This window comes from Amblyomma maculatum, chromosome 3, assembly GCF_055883805.1.
Source record: "Amblyomma maculatum isolate TAMU_Amacu chromosome 3, ASM5588380v1, whole genome shotgun sequence".
Classification (NCBI taxonomy): Eukaryota; Metazoa; Arthropoda; class Arachnida; order Ixodida; family Ixodidae; genus Amblyomma; species Amblyomma maculatum.
This window is the reverse complement of record NC_139346.1, coordinates 20635818-20653726: the sequence shown is the minus strand read 5'-3', so window position 1 is coordinate 20653726 and position 17909 is coordinate 20635818. Positions and strand designations below refer to the sequence as shown.

The 17909-nt window shown below is 50.0% G+C and overlaps 1 protein-coding gene across 1 annotated transcript in view; it reads right to left on the bottom strand.

Moving 5' to 3' along the window:
- Positions 1-17909, bottom strand: part of LOC146194319 (vacuolar protein sorting-associated protein 33A-like) — a 149031-nt gene that overhangs the window by 42188 nt on the left and 88934 nt on the right. Inside the window, exons 11-12 of the mRNA XM_084597348.1 lie at positions 2465-2539; positions 2039-2118 (exon numbers count right to left, since the gene is read on the bottom strand). Of these exons, the coding sequence (XP_084453474.1) occupies positions 2039-2118; positions 2465-2539 (155 nt within the window). The remainder of the gene's footprint in view (positions 1-2038; positions 2119-2464; positions 2540-17909) is intronic.

Genomic DNA, 17909 nt, shown 5'->3' with positions numbered 1-17909 from the left:
AGCAGTTTTGAAGCAATACTGTGTTTTGGAGCAAGATGAAGCAAGGAAGGCAGTTTGGAGCAGAATGGAGCAAATGGAGCAGCACTTCCACCCGTGATTATTTGGACTCCGCCATGGCACCTTCACGCGCTTCATAGAGTCAGTGTATTAGACTGACCAAAATTTCGGACGTATTAAATTTTTCTCATTTCATTTTCCCGACTTTTGCTCTTGACAGCAGGTCAAAGGTGAAAAAAATTGCTACAACATCGCTGCCATTTTGTTTTTCTGCAACCTTGAACTGCGTTGGATGCACCCGCACGTCTCTGGATAGCAGGGACCACTAGCTGTGGCAGGTTAATGAACCCATTACTCCATGCATAACACTCATGGTGTTCCTTTCTGTTCTTTTGTTGCGCAACAGTGTGTTGAAGCGATGAACCAACAAGCCCAAAAAGCCACCCTACTCCCCGAAATTGGGCAGCCTGCACCATGGGCCCCTGCTGCAATGTTCCATCGAGCCGCGGCGACGGAGTTCCACTCCATGGAGGATGGGCCATTATGCGGGAGTGTGGTCCTATCATGCGACACGGTTTGCATGTAGCTGTCAACGAGACAGTCAGCGACGCAGGTCACCACAGTAAGTGGAGTCGCGGTGGCACAAGTTCGCTTGCAGCTGGCGATGTGTGAGCATGGTAAAAAAAAATTGCGTGCCTGTCTAGTAACCCCCAAAGGGACCAGCTGCCAACTGACAACAAACGCTAGTTTTATACCTTTGCAGTTATTTTCAAAGGCGATCGAGTCAATAGCCTTCTAGATTTTTAATCGCGATTGAATTCGAAGGAGTTGTGCTGCTGCTACACGGCAAAACTCGAAGACTGTTGAAATAGTTCTGGTGTTTGGCGCCAAACTTTTGTGACGCCACTATCGTTGCTTTTGGTTTCAAAGGAACTAAAATCTTTCTATAAATGCAAAATAAAATTTAACTGTTCCCTTTTTTTTTAGTAACTACAGGTTTTTAGTTGTTAAAGGACAACTCTGTTTTTTTTTAACAAGTTGACGTTCAAACGGCTGTGCTTTTCATTGCCTTTGCTTTTCCCAGCAGCGCAGGTTACAGTGGTAGAAAGTACAAAAATAATGCGCCTTAAAAAAGAGCGATGCTATTTTTAAATTATGCACACTAATATTTTACCGCGTAAATTAAAGATACGAAATAACAACGCTTGTTCATGTTTTTCTATCATAAACGAGGTGTGCACGATAGTGCGCGTAGCACTCTTCGGATCAATGCTAGCTACCTTAGCAACCTTCGAGTCGATAGACAATCGGTTCGAGGACCTTCGAAATGCCAGTGTGACAGCGGTATTACTTTATTTTGATACACAAGCGTCCCAACTAAACACAACCTCCAAGAGAACTCGAGAGACAGTGTTGCTTTTTTTTAAAAACCCAACACGCACAGCATACACCTTCCTCTGCTTCCTCGGAGACAGCCACCACTGTCACTGTTTTTTTCACGCGAGGAAGAAAGAAAGGCGCTGACAAAGAGTCGTAAGGAAGCAGTGAGGCTCCGTCTGAACTGGTCTGCTGGTATCCTGTGCCTCTTTCTCTTTGAACATCGCGCCAGTCTGACTCCTGCACGGTTTTCCCTGTGGTCACCACTGCACTAGGGAGGAGACTGATACAGAAGCATACTGATCAGTTTGAAAGCTGTTTGATAAATAAAGTGATGTTTTTGCTGCGAATTCATTTTCTTTTATGCTTTTTCAGCCTCTTGAGGGTCCAAAAAATCGGCCGGTGACTGCACTTCTTTTTAATGATTATAATAATTTTTATTTGCATTTGCACTGCTTTAAGGAAATTAACACTGGCCAAAACAAGATGAAAATAGGAGACTGGAGGAAGACAGGAAGAAGGCTGGTCCTGTCTGTGCAATCTCCAGTCCAGTTTCCTGAGTGTATATTTTCTTTGCCAGCGCTCATTTTCTTAGGGCAATGCACCAAACTAGCCCAGCAACATGTTGCCTAGAAATAAGTGAAAACTCATTCCCTGCGCCCACCTTGACAATGTCCTCCTGGCGGGCAATGCAGTCCTCAATGTGCGAGTGCACCTTGTCTGTGTCCACACCGTTCATGAATTCTGGGAGGGAAAAAAAATGAACAGGGTACACTGCAAGTGGTTCATCCTACCCCATGGCTGGCTGCACAGCAGAAGTGAATCCCTGAAATGCCACAAACCGCAATGTCTGGGCTGTATGCACTGCTTGTGCACACACGCTAGACATGAAGTCGTCACCAGTCAACTGAAGCAACAACTCACATTTAAGATAGCTTGCTGCTCTGGCCTCGGATGAAAATTTAAAAATGGCAAAACAACTGGAGCAGGCTTTGCAAATAGCAAAACTGTTTTCCAGGTTCATGTGAAAAGGTGCAAAGAGCAAAGCAGTGACTGCAGTGATGTGGTCTGCCCATTTTTTTGCACCCACCTTGTTCGACAGCCAGGTTCTCGAAGAAAGCCTCCCGGTCTGTCACCTTCTTGATTTCCTCGGCCATAGAGGTGTCTGCAGTCACAGGTGAAACACAGACAGGGAACAGCAGACACCCTGCAGACTAGTGTCTACACTGGCACCTATGTGCTCTAAACTACACGACACCGGCCCAGTGCATGTGCTTTCAAGACTGCCACAAGGGCCTGTACATGGGCTGCCTTGGTTTTTGAGGACCATTCAGTCTTTGTAGCAAAAGGAATAAAATTCCCCCATAGCTCGATCTGCTTATGCTGACATTTGTTTGGCTGCAAAACATGCCACTGCCGAGAAGATTGCATCAAAAAATTTTGCCACCAACTCAATTCAAATTCCTGGCGTAAAAATTGGGAAAGAATATGCATCCACCATTTGGAAGTGGACAGCGCTGCAAGCTACTCAAAGCAAGGGATTTAGTACACCATGCCAGACAGCAGCTTGACTACAAAGACAGCAGGGATGGCGTTCCACAGCCATTTTGAGTGAAGGCCCTGTCAGTCAGAATGGGGCAACATTGCAGCAATGCGAGGGAAACAATGGAATGTCCCACACTCTCACTGCAGGGTGAACAAACCCACCCCTGACGAGTGCTTATTTAGTGATGACAACTGTACCAGCATTTGGCATTGCTTATTATGATTTCATTTATCCTATCTTTGTTCTCAATTATTTGGTGGTTTTATTCGAGATCACATTGGTTACAGCAATGTAGTCAAGACCGTTCTGTCTTTGCAGGGGGGGGGGGGGCACTTAATCTTTGCTTTTAGAGGGCAACTCAGGTGGTTCTTTCATCATCTATTCACTGCATAACATTCCTCGGTGTGCTCTGTCTCTAAAGCAACAAACAAAATTCTATGTTGTAGAACTGTTTTCAAAAACTGAAACCAGCTTCAAAGCCAAAAAGTGAAGTTGTATCAGTGACATCTGGAAAAAAAAACTCTCACACATGCATTGAATGAAGGAAACAGACCGGAAATCATGGTGCAGCACTTAAGCTGGCCAAGATATGGCCTAATGCAGGCCTCAAAACTTGTTCATGCAGGAAGTGGGCAGTAATGTGGGTATAATGTTTGTGATGCAACTAACGCAGTGGTCCCCACAAAAATCGCCTGAAGTGAGGCCACATTGCTTATGAATGATATATAGTATGGCTTCCAAATTTAGTAGAAAAACCCACAGTAAAGGTTTTACTGGAGTATGGAAATGTAAAAAAAGCCCCGGAGTTGCTCTCAAGGGTATAATGCAACACTGTTATGGTCCCCATCGGTGGCTCCCTAAATGCACATTCGGTTTAGTTAATCACTAATCCCTTAATTTGTGCCTCTCATGCACACTTATATTACCATGCAGTCCTAAGCTACCACATTACATCACCTGATGCAGATATCAACTAACAGAAAGGGCATGAGCCTTCTTAATCTCAATATCATAATGAGCAGACATTAAGCCCTGCTCCTACCGAATCGCACAAACATGCCTGTGCAACTAGGGATCACACCAGTGGCATGTGTTTTTTGTTTTCTTCTACTTTCTAAACTATCACCTGCATGAATAATTATTACTTCACAATCATCAGCACAAACAAAAACACAGTCGAACCCGGATATATCTAACTCGAAGGGGATCGCGAAAAAGTTCGATATATCGATAATTCGATATACAGAAATTGGCTTGTGACGGCACTTACGATGCGAAAAAACGATACCGTATTTGCCGCGTAATCAACCCACTCGCATAATGAACCCACTCTCCACTTTTGCACCCGAGAATTTGAAGAAAAAAAAAAATGCGTTAAGGCCAGCTCGCTCACATGCAAGCGATTGAGCCATCTCAGCGACGAGCGGCAGCGACAGAGCGAAAAATTTCCAACTTGTTGGAACTGCGTCCCGCTGGCCGCTCGAGCCACCGCGGCAGCTCAAAACAACCCAGATAACCATGAATATTCAGAGGATGTCCACAAATAGTCCTAATGTCCAATGTCACTTGTCGATATTGTGTGGATATTGAGAGGATTATTCGATGAAAATAATCATTTAGTGGATATTCTAAAGATATTATTTCGTGGATGTTCTTTCAGTGTATAGAAATCTAGGAAAAGTGCTTAAAAGCTTTGAGTGGATGTATATTTAACTTGAAGTTATAGCACAAACATATTGCGCATGTGTCGTCTCATACAGGGGAGAGATGTTTACTTAACGTTTGGTCCTTTTTTTTCTGAAGGAATTATTTAGGCTATCGACTGGCGCATTTCTTTTTTTTTTTCATGGCTGCCAACACGTGCGGAAGGCCAAACTTTGTAGAGACTCCTCACGTTGTGTTCACAGTCCCAAACGCTAGAGTTCCGAAACGAGCGCAGTCACAAACGAAACGAGCGCAGTCTCCACCCAGGTGGAGCCATATGGTGCTTGGGTGGGCATTATTGAGCAATTACTCGCTTATTATAAAGTAGGGTACTCCTAATGCACAACTCGCAGCACCAAAAAATATATTGGTTAATATCCACACAATATCATTTAATGTCTCATCAATATTGTGTGTGGACATGCTGTGGGCATTATATGGGCGTCCACAAGTGTCAAAATGGACATTCCATGGATGTTATGTCAACATAATATCAACTTCTGTAAACATCATATGGACATCGGATATCTATTTATGGATGTTCATTGAACATCCATTGAATATGATATGGTTTTCTGGGAAGGTTTCTGTGTCGCTGCGGCAGAAAATCGCGAGCGTTTTCACTTGCATGTCGATGGCGCGCGTCACTCCGTTTCGGTCGTCGCAGCCACAGCTCATTTCTTGGCAGCGTGCCAAGATGTTGCGCAGTGATAACGTCGGGGCGCGTTTATCTTTTTAAAGCTCCTCCGGCGGCGGGGAGCGGACTTGGCAAAGTGCCCGTGATGGCTTGATTGCACAAGCCTGGTTCGATTTATCACGCCGCGCTTGGGGCGGGCATCATGATAGCAGCAGCTGACGGCGTGCTTCCGTTGATTCATACATGCAAAGATAAACGGCTCCCGCCACAAAAAAAAAAAAATAAGCCTGCCGCTTCTTAACGTTCGCAGCCGCCATATCTTACGCTACGTCGCGCGTACAGCACAACGATAAGAAAGAATGACTCCACGTCAGCCGCCGCGCGCAGAGGGTTCGCAACACACGCTGGAGAAAGCGTCCCACGTCTGTCTGAAAACGAGCTGAGCTGGCTTGGCGCATGCGTAGCGCGTGCTGAAGGAGAGAGTTCGGCAAAAGAATGGGCACACCCATGCACATGGCTTGCAAACGTCATGTGTTGGCGCGCGGGAAACGATAACTGCAGATGCGCGCGCCTTTGGGGAATGGGCGCGGCGCTGCCCAGACCAGCCTTTGCTGAACTATTCCTTCTCATTCCTTCCGCGCATGGCTTGAAAACGTCACGCGGCAAACGGCCAAGTGTGATGCGATCGTCTTTGGGGAAGGCACACTTTCCAGTGCGTGGTGCGGAGTTCGATATATCGAACCACCAGCGAAATTGAGTTCGATATATGACGCGGCTTTCCTATACTTTTACATGGGATTTTCAAGGGGATATTCCGTGAGTTCGATATAGCCAAAATTCGATATATCCGGGTTCGATATAAGCGGGTTCGACTGTATTCCCTTATGCTTCCCTTTCTGTTGGCTCCTTTCTGATTAGGGGGATACAAATGGGCTCCCTCTTATCTCAAAGGAGTTGCAGCTCCTGCCAACTTGTGTGAACATGCCATCACTGCCGCTGTTAGTAAGATAACTTGAATTTTCGGCACGAAAGGGTGGTCCCGGCACGTGCTGAGCATGCACGTTGGTTGTGGGTGTCAGTTGTTCTGTTCTTTTCTTACATCTAGTATTTTTTGGGAATGTATATAAAGCTACTTTGGTCATCTGATGAGAAGAGAGGAGTGGCTGGAGAAAGATTTGATGTTGGGAAAGGTTGAGGGTCACCAGAGAAAGGGTAGGCAGCAAACGCGGTGGTTAGATGGCATCCTCGAGGCGCTGCAGATGAAGATAAGTGATGTTAGGAAGATAGTGAGAGACCGGAAAGCATGGCGTGATATGGTCCATAGGGTCAAGAAGAGTCGGACACAACTGAACAACTGAACTGAACTGAACTGATAAAGTTGAACCCGACATATCGAACTCAAAGGGGATCGAGAGTAGTTCAGTATATCAATTATTTGATAATTTTATATTCCAATTCGATTACTATTAAAATTCGATCGATATTGTTAATTCTATATATAGAAGTTGGCTTGAGACGCCGCTTGCAATCGTGAAAAATGATACTGTATTTGTCGCGTAATCAACCCACTCGCATAATGAACCTGTAGCGCCTCTAGCGCCACGCTCTTATCGCAAGCCACAGCACAGTGCTGGACAAAGAAATGGTTAGGCACTACACACCTCAGCGTGAGCAGCGTAATAAAAAAAAAATAGTTTGGACAGATACTGCGCCTTTCCCTTCCAGTGAACCAATTATTATTATTATTATTAATCCGAACACTGTCGGAGCTGGTTATTCCTCATCTTAGCTCCAACATAATTGGTGACCCAGCATCAACCACGCAACACCGCCCTCCTACATGGATTCCGCTGGTTCTTCCCCCCCCCCCTCCTACAGCCGGCGACCCGCCCAGGACGCTCGGCATAACGGCGCTCCATTGGCAATGTTTCAACCAATCAACCTGCCACCATTTTGGCCCAACAGCCCTCATGCCTGGCAACTCCAGGTTGAGGCACATTTCCACTTGCGGCGTATCACCAGCCAGGAGACCAAGTTCCTCCATCTCGTGTCCTCCCCGCCTCCTGATGTCGCCGAGGAATTAGGGGGACATTATCGCCTCGCCGGACACGGCCCGACCTTCTGACACACTGAAGGCGGCTCTCGTGGACCGCAAATCAGCCTCCGCGCTGTTGTGTCTGGCCAAAGCCGCTCAGAAATTCAGCCGGGCGCCAAACTTCTTTGGCGAACGCCTCCTTCACAAACTCTGGATACTTCTCTGCAAAGCACCAGTGCACTGGAGGCGAGCCGTACCAAAGGGAGAGAAGCGACGTGTTTTAACATGAGCTGAGCGTGCAGACAGCACGGCGCCGGGGCCTTGACGGTGAAACCCTTCTCGCCCCGCGGCATATTTGAAGCGAGAGCGCAGCAAGCTCTACCATTGGCCCTGCGAAAGTGCTGCCGTCAGTCTGGACCATTCTGAGCGTCAACGGTTCTCGGCGACGGAGTCTCAAGTGCTTCCGTTCGAGACTCCGAGTGGGAGTTCGTCACTAGCGTCCATCGGGAGCAGTTCGCCCCCCGACAGTGCAGACGCGGCGGAATCTCCCCGGCCGTCGCTGCGCGAGAACAGTTGCGTACGGCTATGTTAGCTTTCAGCCCCAGAGCCGAACTCGTTGTTTAAATGCCTGTAAATAGTGCATAAAGCTTTTTCTTCATCTCACCAACGCCGACTCGGATTCATCGCTACCACCCAGGGAGCTGACAGCCCTCGTTCACGAAACGGGTGACGAGCGCTGCGTTACCAACTCCTTGGCACAACCCTGTTGACGGTGGGCTACTGTGTGATAGCTCCACAACATTGGTGGCAGCTGCGGGATCCACTGGCACAACATTGGATGGCAGCTGCGGGATTGACCGGCGTCAGGCACCTCGGCGCGGTGAGTACCTGAAGTTTCTCTCAAACGCTAGACTTCTCTAACACACAGGGTAGCTTAGAGAAAGGCTGAGCATAGCATTGTGTTAACCTTGCGTGTTTCAAGCCTACAGGAAGTGTTTTGAAAACCAAGGGATGCCAAGAGGGGAATCAGTGTGAGAAAGGCTTGCGCATTTCTTGCTAGGAGCGAGATAGCGAACGTATAGTACACTATTCTAAAAAGGCAATCAACAAGAGGCCGGTAAAAGATGGAGAGTTACAAGGTCAAAGAACTTCTCCAAATTTGTGATGAGTTGGGCATCGATTTGGACTCAACAAAAAGAAAAAAGGAAATTCTTGAGATCATGCAGGCAGAAGAAGTGACGGTTGAGGAAGCCGCAGAGGCCTGGGATGATATTCAAGAGAGAAAAGGGAAGGAGGAAGCCAAAAGGCTAGAACTCCAAAAGCGCGAGGAGCGCGATGAGCGTGGAAGGCTAGAACGCCAAGAGCGCGTTGAGCGTAGGTTACAACGCGAAAAGCGGTTTTCCCGCTTAAAGAAGCTTATGCAGCTCGAGCTTTCGGCACACGGAAAAAGTGTTGAAAGGCATAAAGCTTCAATTGCCATTCAAGGTAACAGTTCGAAGTTGCGGGAGGGTCTGCAACCGTTCCTCATCGCCGAGGATATGGCAGAGTACTTGGAAGATTTCGAGCATGTCTGCAAAAGTAAGCGCTTCGAGCGAGATACTTGGGCACAAAAATTGGTTGCTATTCTCTCCGCTGAGGCGTCGGAAGAAATCAAGCGCGTGATAGACGTTGACTTGAAAAGCTACGATTACCTGCAAGAGTCTTTACTGAAAAGACAGCGGCTGTCACCAATGGAACTTAGGGACAGGTATCACCGAGAGAAAAACTGTACCAAAACGTTCTTCGATTTGGCGTATCAGTTGAAAGCCGATATAACCGAATGGCTAGACAGTCAGGAAGTCTCGGAGCAAATTGTACTTGCACCAGAGAATGAGACACAGCTTGGGGAAGCGGCCGAGCAACGCGATAGCAGCAGCGAGTCGATCAAGCCTCGAACAGAAGTTTCTAGGGTTACCTTGGTCGAGCCACTGGCAGCTGAGACTGTTGGAGCCGACTCCATCGGCGAGAAATCCGAAGTGACACCGTCCTGCACGCATTCCCACGTAGCTGTAAGCATTCCACCAATCGAGAGTGAGGAACTGGCAGTAAATCAACCGCCTGACAACTCAGAAGCAGAAGTTGTAAACTGTGGCAGAAATGTAGTCAGGCTAGGAGACGACAAATTGGCAATTTCCAAAGTCAGAGTCGACGTAGATCATGACACACAGAAAAACGAAGTTGCGCTCATGGAAATTGCGCAGCTCACAAGTGTTGAACAGCTAAGGCAAACCCATGACGCAGACGCTGTCGAGAGACACACTTGTAAAGTCGACAGCGAGCAACTAGACAGGAGCCATGAATCTTCCTGTCCTGACGCGCTCAATTGTATTGGCGAAAACAACCCTAGTGCGAACATGGACCTCACGCGATCCGAAGCGCCGCAGCTGTTAGACGAGCGTGATCGCGCGCCGGTTAGCGCTGAGCGATGCGGCACACCGGCAGATCAGTGTAACTTGAGAGGCGAGCCTGCAGAGGATATGCCTAGCTTGGGGGCTGGCGTAAGCGAGCCTTGTCCTTGCTCGGACGCGACTGGCAGTGAGTCATGCGCTGCTGGCCGCGATGTAGGTGCGGCAACGCACTCCGACGATGTCGGCGCCATAGGGGAGAAAGCCTGGGCCAGGGGGCACTGCGCTGCTCTGTGCGTCAGTGCCCTCCATGGAGACCCCGTCAAAACCTCCGCGCAGTGCGGCCGCGTCATCTGCTCCCCGCCGCATAGAAAAGCATGCTGTTGTCTGCTCCGCGCTGCTTTCCAGCACGTGTTTGCGCGTGCGCGCTCGGTTGTTTCTCTTCTCCTCCGGCCGCATTCTGGCCGCCGTCGCGCTCACACAAAGGGGGCAAGAAAAAAAAATCGGGAATGAAAAAGTGACGGTGCGCTTTTTCGCAAAACTCGTCAAAGTGTTTTTCTCTCTTCTCTTTTTCGTGTTGAAACGATGGTTGTCGGATTTTTTTTTAGGTATCTCGTACCGCTCGTATCTCGCACCTCTGTTTGTAACTGGCGGTGCCGCAGCAGCCATCGTGGAACTAAGTCGGCCTCAAGAAACAGATATATGTCATTAATGCCATCACTCTGTGCTTATAAAGAGAAAACACATATGTTAATCATTCTATCCTCATACGCGATCCTGCTTCGGGAGCTCAAAACCGCATTCGCTAGAGGAGATAACTGAACTAGGGATTGCACAGCGTAGCTGTGGAATTAAGAAGACAAAGGTTTACTTGGAGAGATGTCCCCGCCAGCATGAAAAGTCGTCAGGCATTTCCTCGCTCTTTGTCTCGCGGAGAGAGGAAACTGCCGAAAAAATGGCATGCCTCGGCTTCTCGTCAGTGATCCAGGTCGTTAAGAAACCGCTCATCGTTAAAGGTAAATAAGTCATTGATTTCGGATGGCAGCGCCACAGCAGTGAACTCCCCCTGACCGCTGTCAGCAGGAACCAAAGGGTAAGGCGGCATGCTTTGTGCCTTTGTAGGGAACGCGTCCTAAACGCGCCGAAAGCAGGCACCACGGCGCCGGCAGCATCGTCTAAAAAACGTCTGTCCCCAAAGAGTTGAATAGGCCCCTTTCAAGTGAGCAGTCACAATTGGAAAAGAAGCTCTCCAACCAGCGCCCGGAGCACTCGTCGCTGTGTACACGCGCGAGAAGGCTGGACCCTTCATTCTCTGAACAACATGGAAGAGACATCAAGAGGTGCCGCCTCAAGTCCTTCAAAATACCGGTCGCTTGCCTCTGCCTTCGAGTACCGAATTCGGCTTCATGTTTTTTTTTGTCTGAGCCTGCCAACAAGCGCTCTTTGAAAACAATGTCCTCGGCGATCAATTAATCATAATTTCTCACTTTCGAAAGCACCGATAAAGAGCGCGCCTCCAGCCAGCCTCTATGTCAGCCGGGGCACAGAAAAAAAGCAAAAATAAGAAACACCACTGCCAAAGAGCGCCGGCTTTGCGCGCACAGACGCACGACCATCCCCCCTCGTCCTCACTCTCCTTCTCCTGTTCCGCGTGCACGTGCGGCTGCCTGTAGCACGCGCTCCCGAGCGAGCGGGCTGCGCAGACAGGCGCGCGCAGCGTGGGCACGGATGCACGTAGGTTTTGTAGTTCCTCTCCGCTCCGCTGGAAACCGAGCGCTGGCGTCGCGGAGCAAACTCCAGCTTTGGTTCCCTATACAAGCTCTGGTTACTGGCAGCTTGAAAGAGCTGGCACCAAAAGAAAGAAAGCAAAAATTAAAGTGCTGCCGCCGAAAAGAGTGGAAAGGCAGGTGCATGAAAGAATGCTCTCATCGAAAGGTGAGAAAACGCAAACGATCGCGAAAGGAAAAGAAGCGACGATCCCAGTGGCACAAATGCACCCGCGCTGAGAAAATGCGCGATTGGTGCGCCAAGCGTAAGGAACGAGACAGATCGTTCAGCAAAGCGAGCAACTTGGGCTCATCTGTTCTTTCACGCACAAAGTGGAAAGAAAGGTCTCGTAGAGAAATGGACAGCCGAGGCTGTAGCAGAGGGAGGAGAGCCAAACCGCCGGAATACTGCTACGCATTCTGCCGCTTGCGGAAGAGAGCAGCACAGTGCGAACTCGGATGCTTTGAGCCGTGCATTCGAGACGTAGCTACCTTCAACGATCGTTTCGTCGCTAACGGTAACTTTGTAGGCAGATCAGGGCAAAATTGAATGACCTCCTTGCTTCCTCAGTTATGGTCCACAGTCCAAGTGATTTCAAGGAGACTCTATTCCATTACTGATTATTACTTTCGCTGCTATTTAATGTATCATTAATGTGCAAAATTGTTGTTTGAACCTTGTGTACTGCATCCTATACACTTGTCTCTTGTTGTAGTGGGAGCAAAAATGGGACAACAATTTAGCTAACTGAATTTGAAATTTTGCCTCTGTCTGGTGTTTGACGGGTGACCGAGGGTACTTGCTTGTGTTGGGTGTTGCCTGTTGTCGGTCGGTTTTGCAAGCCGCAGAAAAGTCTACCGTTACCAGTGGCGAGTGGCAAGGGCATCGAAGCGACCCGAGCGAAGTTGATCGGCGTGCCCCGGCAACAAGGCTGTCGGCAGAGATCGTGACCTGGCGAGTGGAACCCGAGGCACGTGAGGCTACCTGGCGCCCGGACACTGTACGTGAGCTTGGAGGAACCTGGCGAACGAGCGCGCCCGGCATCCGAGCCACATGTGAGCAGCTCGTCTTCCCGGCGCATGTCTGATGGTGGGGGTGCTGTTGTGCCTGGCCAAAGCCGCCCAGAAATTCAGCCGGACGCCAAACTTCTTTGGCGAACGCCTCCTTCACTAACTCTGGATACTTCTCTGCAAAGCACCAGTGCACTGGAGGCGAGCCGTACCAAAGGGAGAGAAGCGACGTGTTTCAACATGAGCTGAGCGTCCAGACAGCACGGCGCCGTGGCCCTGACGGTGAAACCCTTCTCGCCCCGCGGCATATTTGAAGCGAGAGCGCAGCAAGCTCTCCCATTGGCCCTGCGAAAGTGCTGCCGTCGGATTGGACCATTTTGAGCGTCAACGGTTCTCGGCGACGGAGTCTCAAGTGCTTCCGTTCGAGACTCCGAGTGGGAGTTCGTCACTAGCGTCCATCGGGAGCAGTTCGCCCCCTGACAGTGCGGATGAGGCGGAATCTCCCCAGCCGTCGCTGTGCGAGAACAGTCGCGTACGGCTATGTTAGCTTTCGGCCCCAGAGCCGAACTCGTTGTTTAAATGCCTGTAAATAGTGTATAAAGCTTTTTCTTCATCTCACCAACGCCGACTCGGATTCATCGCTACCGCCCAGGGAGCTGACAGCCCTCGTTCACGAAATGGGTGACGAGCGCTGCGTTACCAACTCCTTGGCACAACCCTGTTTACGGTGGGCTACTGTATGATAACCCCACAACAGAGCGCAGCCGACTCCAGCAGCTTCTCACTGCTACAAAACTCTGTGATAGCCGTCCTTCACAGCTCCTCCGTCCCATGTGACAGCTGCTTGGAGACTCCCCATCGGGGCCGGACAGTTTACTGCATGAGTTATTTCTCCAGTGACTTCTCCAGAACATGGTCCTCATCCTCCGCGGCTACGGGTGATGTCACTCTGGACAAGCTCGCCGAACTCGAAGGACCGTGTTGCGGATTACTAAAGGCACGCCAACATCAGCGCCGTAAACGCTCCGCCTTCCACTACTACCACAGCCTCTCAGCTTGTGAGCATAGAAGAGTGACCGGATGCTTTAGCCAGGCGGCTTGATGACCTCGCGCCCCGGCCACGCCGTTCTCCGCCGAGGTTTCAGTCCCGCCGCCACTCCCAGGCACCGTCGCCCTCGCCAGAACTCCAACCATTTAAAGAGTGGTAAGACTCCTCCTCCTCGGCTTGTGCTGGTACCACCGTATTTTCAGCAGCTCTGCCTGCAAGTGCACCCACCTGTGCTCCTGGTCAGCAAACGCTGCAACCGGCCACTGACGGCGGCAAGTGGTACTGGTGGACGGACATGCTGCCTATTTTATTTTTCGGACAAGATCACTGGCGCTCGCTTCCTCGTTGACACTGGAGCACAGGTCAGTGTAATACAAGCAGCTTGGGCGGGTTGCCGTAGCAACAAATAGACTTCCCCACTCCAAGCGATAAACAACTCCCCCATCTGCACGTACGGCCAACGGTTTCTTACACTGAACCTCAGATTGCGCCAGACGTTCCGCTGGATTTTCATCATCGCCGATATCTCGCAAGCTGTTCTCGGTGCTGATTTCCTCAGCTTCTTCAACCTCACTGTCGATATGCAGGCCCATCGCCTCATCGATCTCAGTACGAAACTCTCCGTCAATGGCGTACTCTCCACCTTTTTGGCGACAGGTCTTAGAGCTCTTGTCCCTGCTTCGCCCTACGGGAAAATCCTTGCCAATTTTCCCAACATCCCGAAGCCACACCAGAGAGTCACCAATGAAACATCCGACCACCTGTGTTTGCTCGCCCTCGCCACCTGTCTGGAGAACGACTTGCTGTCGCTCGCCATGAGTTTTGCATTGTGCGCCCTTCCTCCAGCAACTGGGCATCGCCATGGTGCCAAATAAAGATCCGGGCAACTGGAGGCCATGTCGAGATTACCGTGCCCTCAATGCTCACACCTTACTAGACTGCTATCCACTTCCTCACATACAAGACTTCTCATCAAATTTAGCTGGTTGCACGATCTTCTCTAATATTGACTTAGTGAAGGCCTACCATTAAATCCCCGTAGAGCCCGCTGATATTCCGAAGATGGCCATTACCACACCATTCAGCCTCTTTGCGTATGTGAGGATGCCTTTTGGATTACGCAACGCTGCACAAACTTTTCAGCGAACTATAAACGAGGTTACACGAGGCCTCAACTTCATTTTTGCCTACATCGATGATCTCCTCGTCGCAAGCTCCTCCGAGGATGAGCACGCAGCTCACCTGCGCATCCTTTTTAAGCGCCTTGATAAATACTGCCTCGTTATCAATCCGCACAGATGCCTTTTCGGTGTCGCTACAATTGAGTTTCTGGGCCATCTTGTCACTCCACAAGGTATCCAGCCTCTCGGCAGCAAAGTAAAGGCCGTTCAAGAATTTCCACCCTCTGCATCACTTAAGAAGCTCAGAGAATTCTTCGGCCTTCTGAACTTTCACCACTGCTTTCTCCTCAAGTGTGCCAATTTCCTGAAGCCTCTAACCGATTTTTTGGCTACCAAAAAAGATCCAGCTGCGCCTCTTGAGAGGACTGACGACACTGCAGCTGCATTCGCTGCTGTGAAGAAGGTGCTGGCAAACACCCCTTTGCTAATACATCCCGTTCCTGATGCTCCCCTGCGTCTTGTCACTGATGCATCTAGCATTGCAGTCGGCGCAGTACTTGAGCAGCACGTCTCTAGCTGGCAGCCTGTCAGCTTTTTCTGAAAAAAGCTAAAGCCACTAGATGCTAAATACAGCACCTTCGGTCGAGAACTCCTTGCGGTGTACCTCGTCATCAAGCATTTCAGCCACTTTCTGGAGGGTCGGGACTTTCACGTCATCACAGACCACAAGCCTTTGATGTTTGCCTTCCAACAGAATCACAGCACCTGCACTGAACGCCATATTCACCAACTGTCCTTTATCTCAGAGGTACAGTGGATCTCCGTCATGTCCATGAATCGGAAAATGCTATTGATGTACTTTCCCGTGTTGGTACCATGACGTACGACTCACCGGTGGACATGGAGGAGTTAGCAGCCGCACATCGCAATGACCCACAGCTGCATCACCTTCGTTCCTCGTCCACGTCCCTGTCATTCGCTGAATGTCCGCTGCTGTTTTCCTCCACGTTGATTACTTGCGAGACATCCACTGGTGCTTCCTGCCTTACGTACCTTTGGCTTTCCGTCGCGCCATATTTGACAAATTGCACCACATAAACCACGCTGGTATTCGTGCCACACAGACTGCTGGTTACATCGCGCTTCCTTTGGCTGAGCATAAATGCCGATGTCCGTCGCTGGGCAGAACCTGCCTTCAATGCCAGCATGTGAAAGTTCAATGGAATACCGTCCCGTCTGCCTTTTCTTTTCGGCCTCCCGATGTGAGGTTCTCCCACGTCCAGATAGACATTGTTGGACCTCTTCCGTCATCACGTGGGGCCTCATACCTGCTCACATATGTGGACCGTTTCACCCGCTGGCCCAGGTTATACCCATTTCTGACACTACGGCAGAGACAGTTGCTACGGCATTCATAGCTGGCTGGGTGTCTCGCCCCAGCAGCCTGTCTGCCGTCACCACTGACCACGGTCGCCAGTTTCAGTTGGCCCTGTTCACCGCCCTTGCCAACATCCTGGGAGTCCGTCACATTCATACGACTGCCTACTCTCCTTCAGCAAACGTCTTTATCGCCAACTCAAGGCAGCCCTTACCACTTATCAACCAAGGGAACACTGGTCCAACCATCTTCCTCTCGTCCTTCTGGGCATCCGCTCAACACTGAAGGCTGACCTTGACTGCTCTTCTGCTGAGCTGGTCTATGGCGTTCCCCTGCGATTTCATAGGAAATTCTTCTCTCCTTCATGCCCTTCACTCCTTCATGATGCTTCACCCTACCTCTGGGACCTCCAGAACACATTTCGACACATCACTCCGGTCATCCCTGCTAATCGTCACCCTCAACCCGTGTTTGTGGGCCAGGATCTGGACTCCTGCCGCCATGCTTTCGTTCGCCATGACCACGTTCGTCCTCCCCTAACACCGGCCTATAACGGACTGTTCCACGTGCCCCAGCGTGCAATGAAGACATTCACCCTATCAACAGTTGTAAAGATGTGTCTATTGACAGGCTGAAACCTGCCTACATTGGCACTCCTCCAACCGTGACCCCTCCACTCTCTCTCACTTCGACTCTGCCGACTCTGCCACCAAACTCATCCACTGCATGAGCAGATCCAGTGGCTTCCGCTCTACGAGGGGGAGCCCTGTAGCACACCTCGCGCCGCGCTCTTATCGCAAGCCACGGCACAACGCTGGACAAAGAAGAGGCTGCGCACTAACACCTCAGCGCGAGCAACGCAAAAAAAAAAAGACAGTTCAAACCCGAACACTGTCGGAGCTGGTTATTCCGTTTTAGCTCCGACATCCACTTTTGCCCTCAAGAATTAAGAAAATAAAAAGCGTTAGGACCGGTTCACATACGAGCGACTGAGTGAATTCAGCGATAAGCGGCAGCGGTAGAGCGAACTGTGTCGCTTAGTCGGTGGCACGTCCCTCCGTTTCGGCCGTCGCTTCCACAGCTCCTTTATTGGCAGCACACGAAGATGCTGCGTAGCGATAACGTCAAGGCGTATTTACCTTTTGCCTATACTTTTGATAGCGCCTGCAGTGGCGGGAAGTGAACTTGGCAGTAGTGCCCGTGATGGCTTGATTGCAGAAGCCTGGTTCGATTTATCACACCACGCTTGAGGCGGGCGTAGTCCACTGCCACAAAATCATTGGAGAGCGTGATAGCTGCAAATGCCATTTGAAGTGAACAATGCTAAAATCTGGTGTAATGATCGCAGCTGGCTTTCATTGATACATAGATGCAAGGATGGACGACTCTAGCAATAAAATTTTAAAAAATCTGCCGCCTCAAATCTTCCACTTTTAAACGTCCGCAGTCGCCATAGCTTACGCTACGCCGCATGTTCAGCACAATAAGAATGAACCACTTTCACAAAAAAGAAAAAGAAAACAAATCTGCCGCTTCTCAACGTTCACAGTCGCCATAGCTTACACTACACCGCACATTCAGCACGACAAAAGACGGGCGTCGCATGTCAACAGCCACACACAGAGGGTTCACAACACACACTGGAGAAAGCGTCCAATGTTCTGTCTGCCACGGGCTGAGCTGGCTGTCAACGCATGCGTAGTGCGTGCTGCTGCTAACAAAGACCGAGATATTGCGATTTTCCCCTCTCCCAAACACCACGGCTGCATTGCCTGCGTCTGCTCCGAACCGACCTTTGCCAAACTTGTTCCCTCTCGATCCTTCACGCACATGGCTTGCAAATGTAACGTGCTGGTGCACAGAAAACGGCCGAGGGTGATGCGATCACCTTTGGAGAAGGCGCAC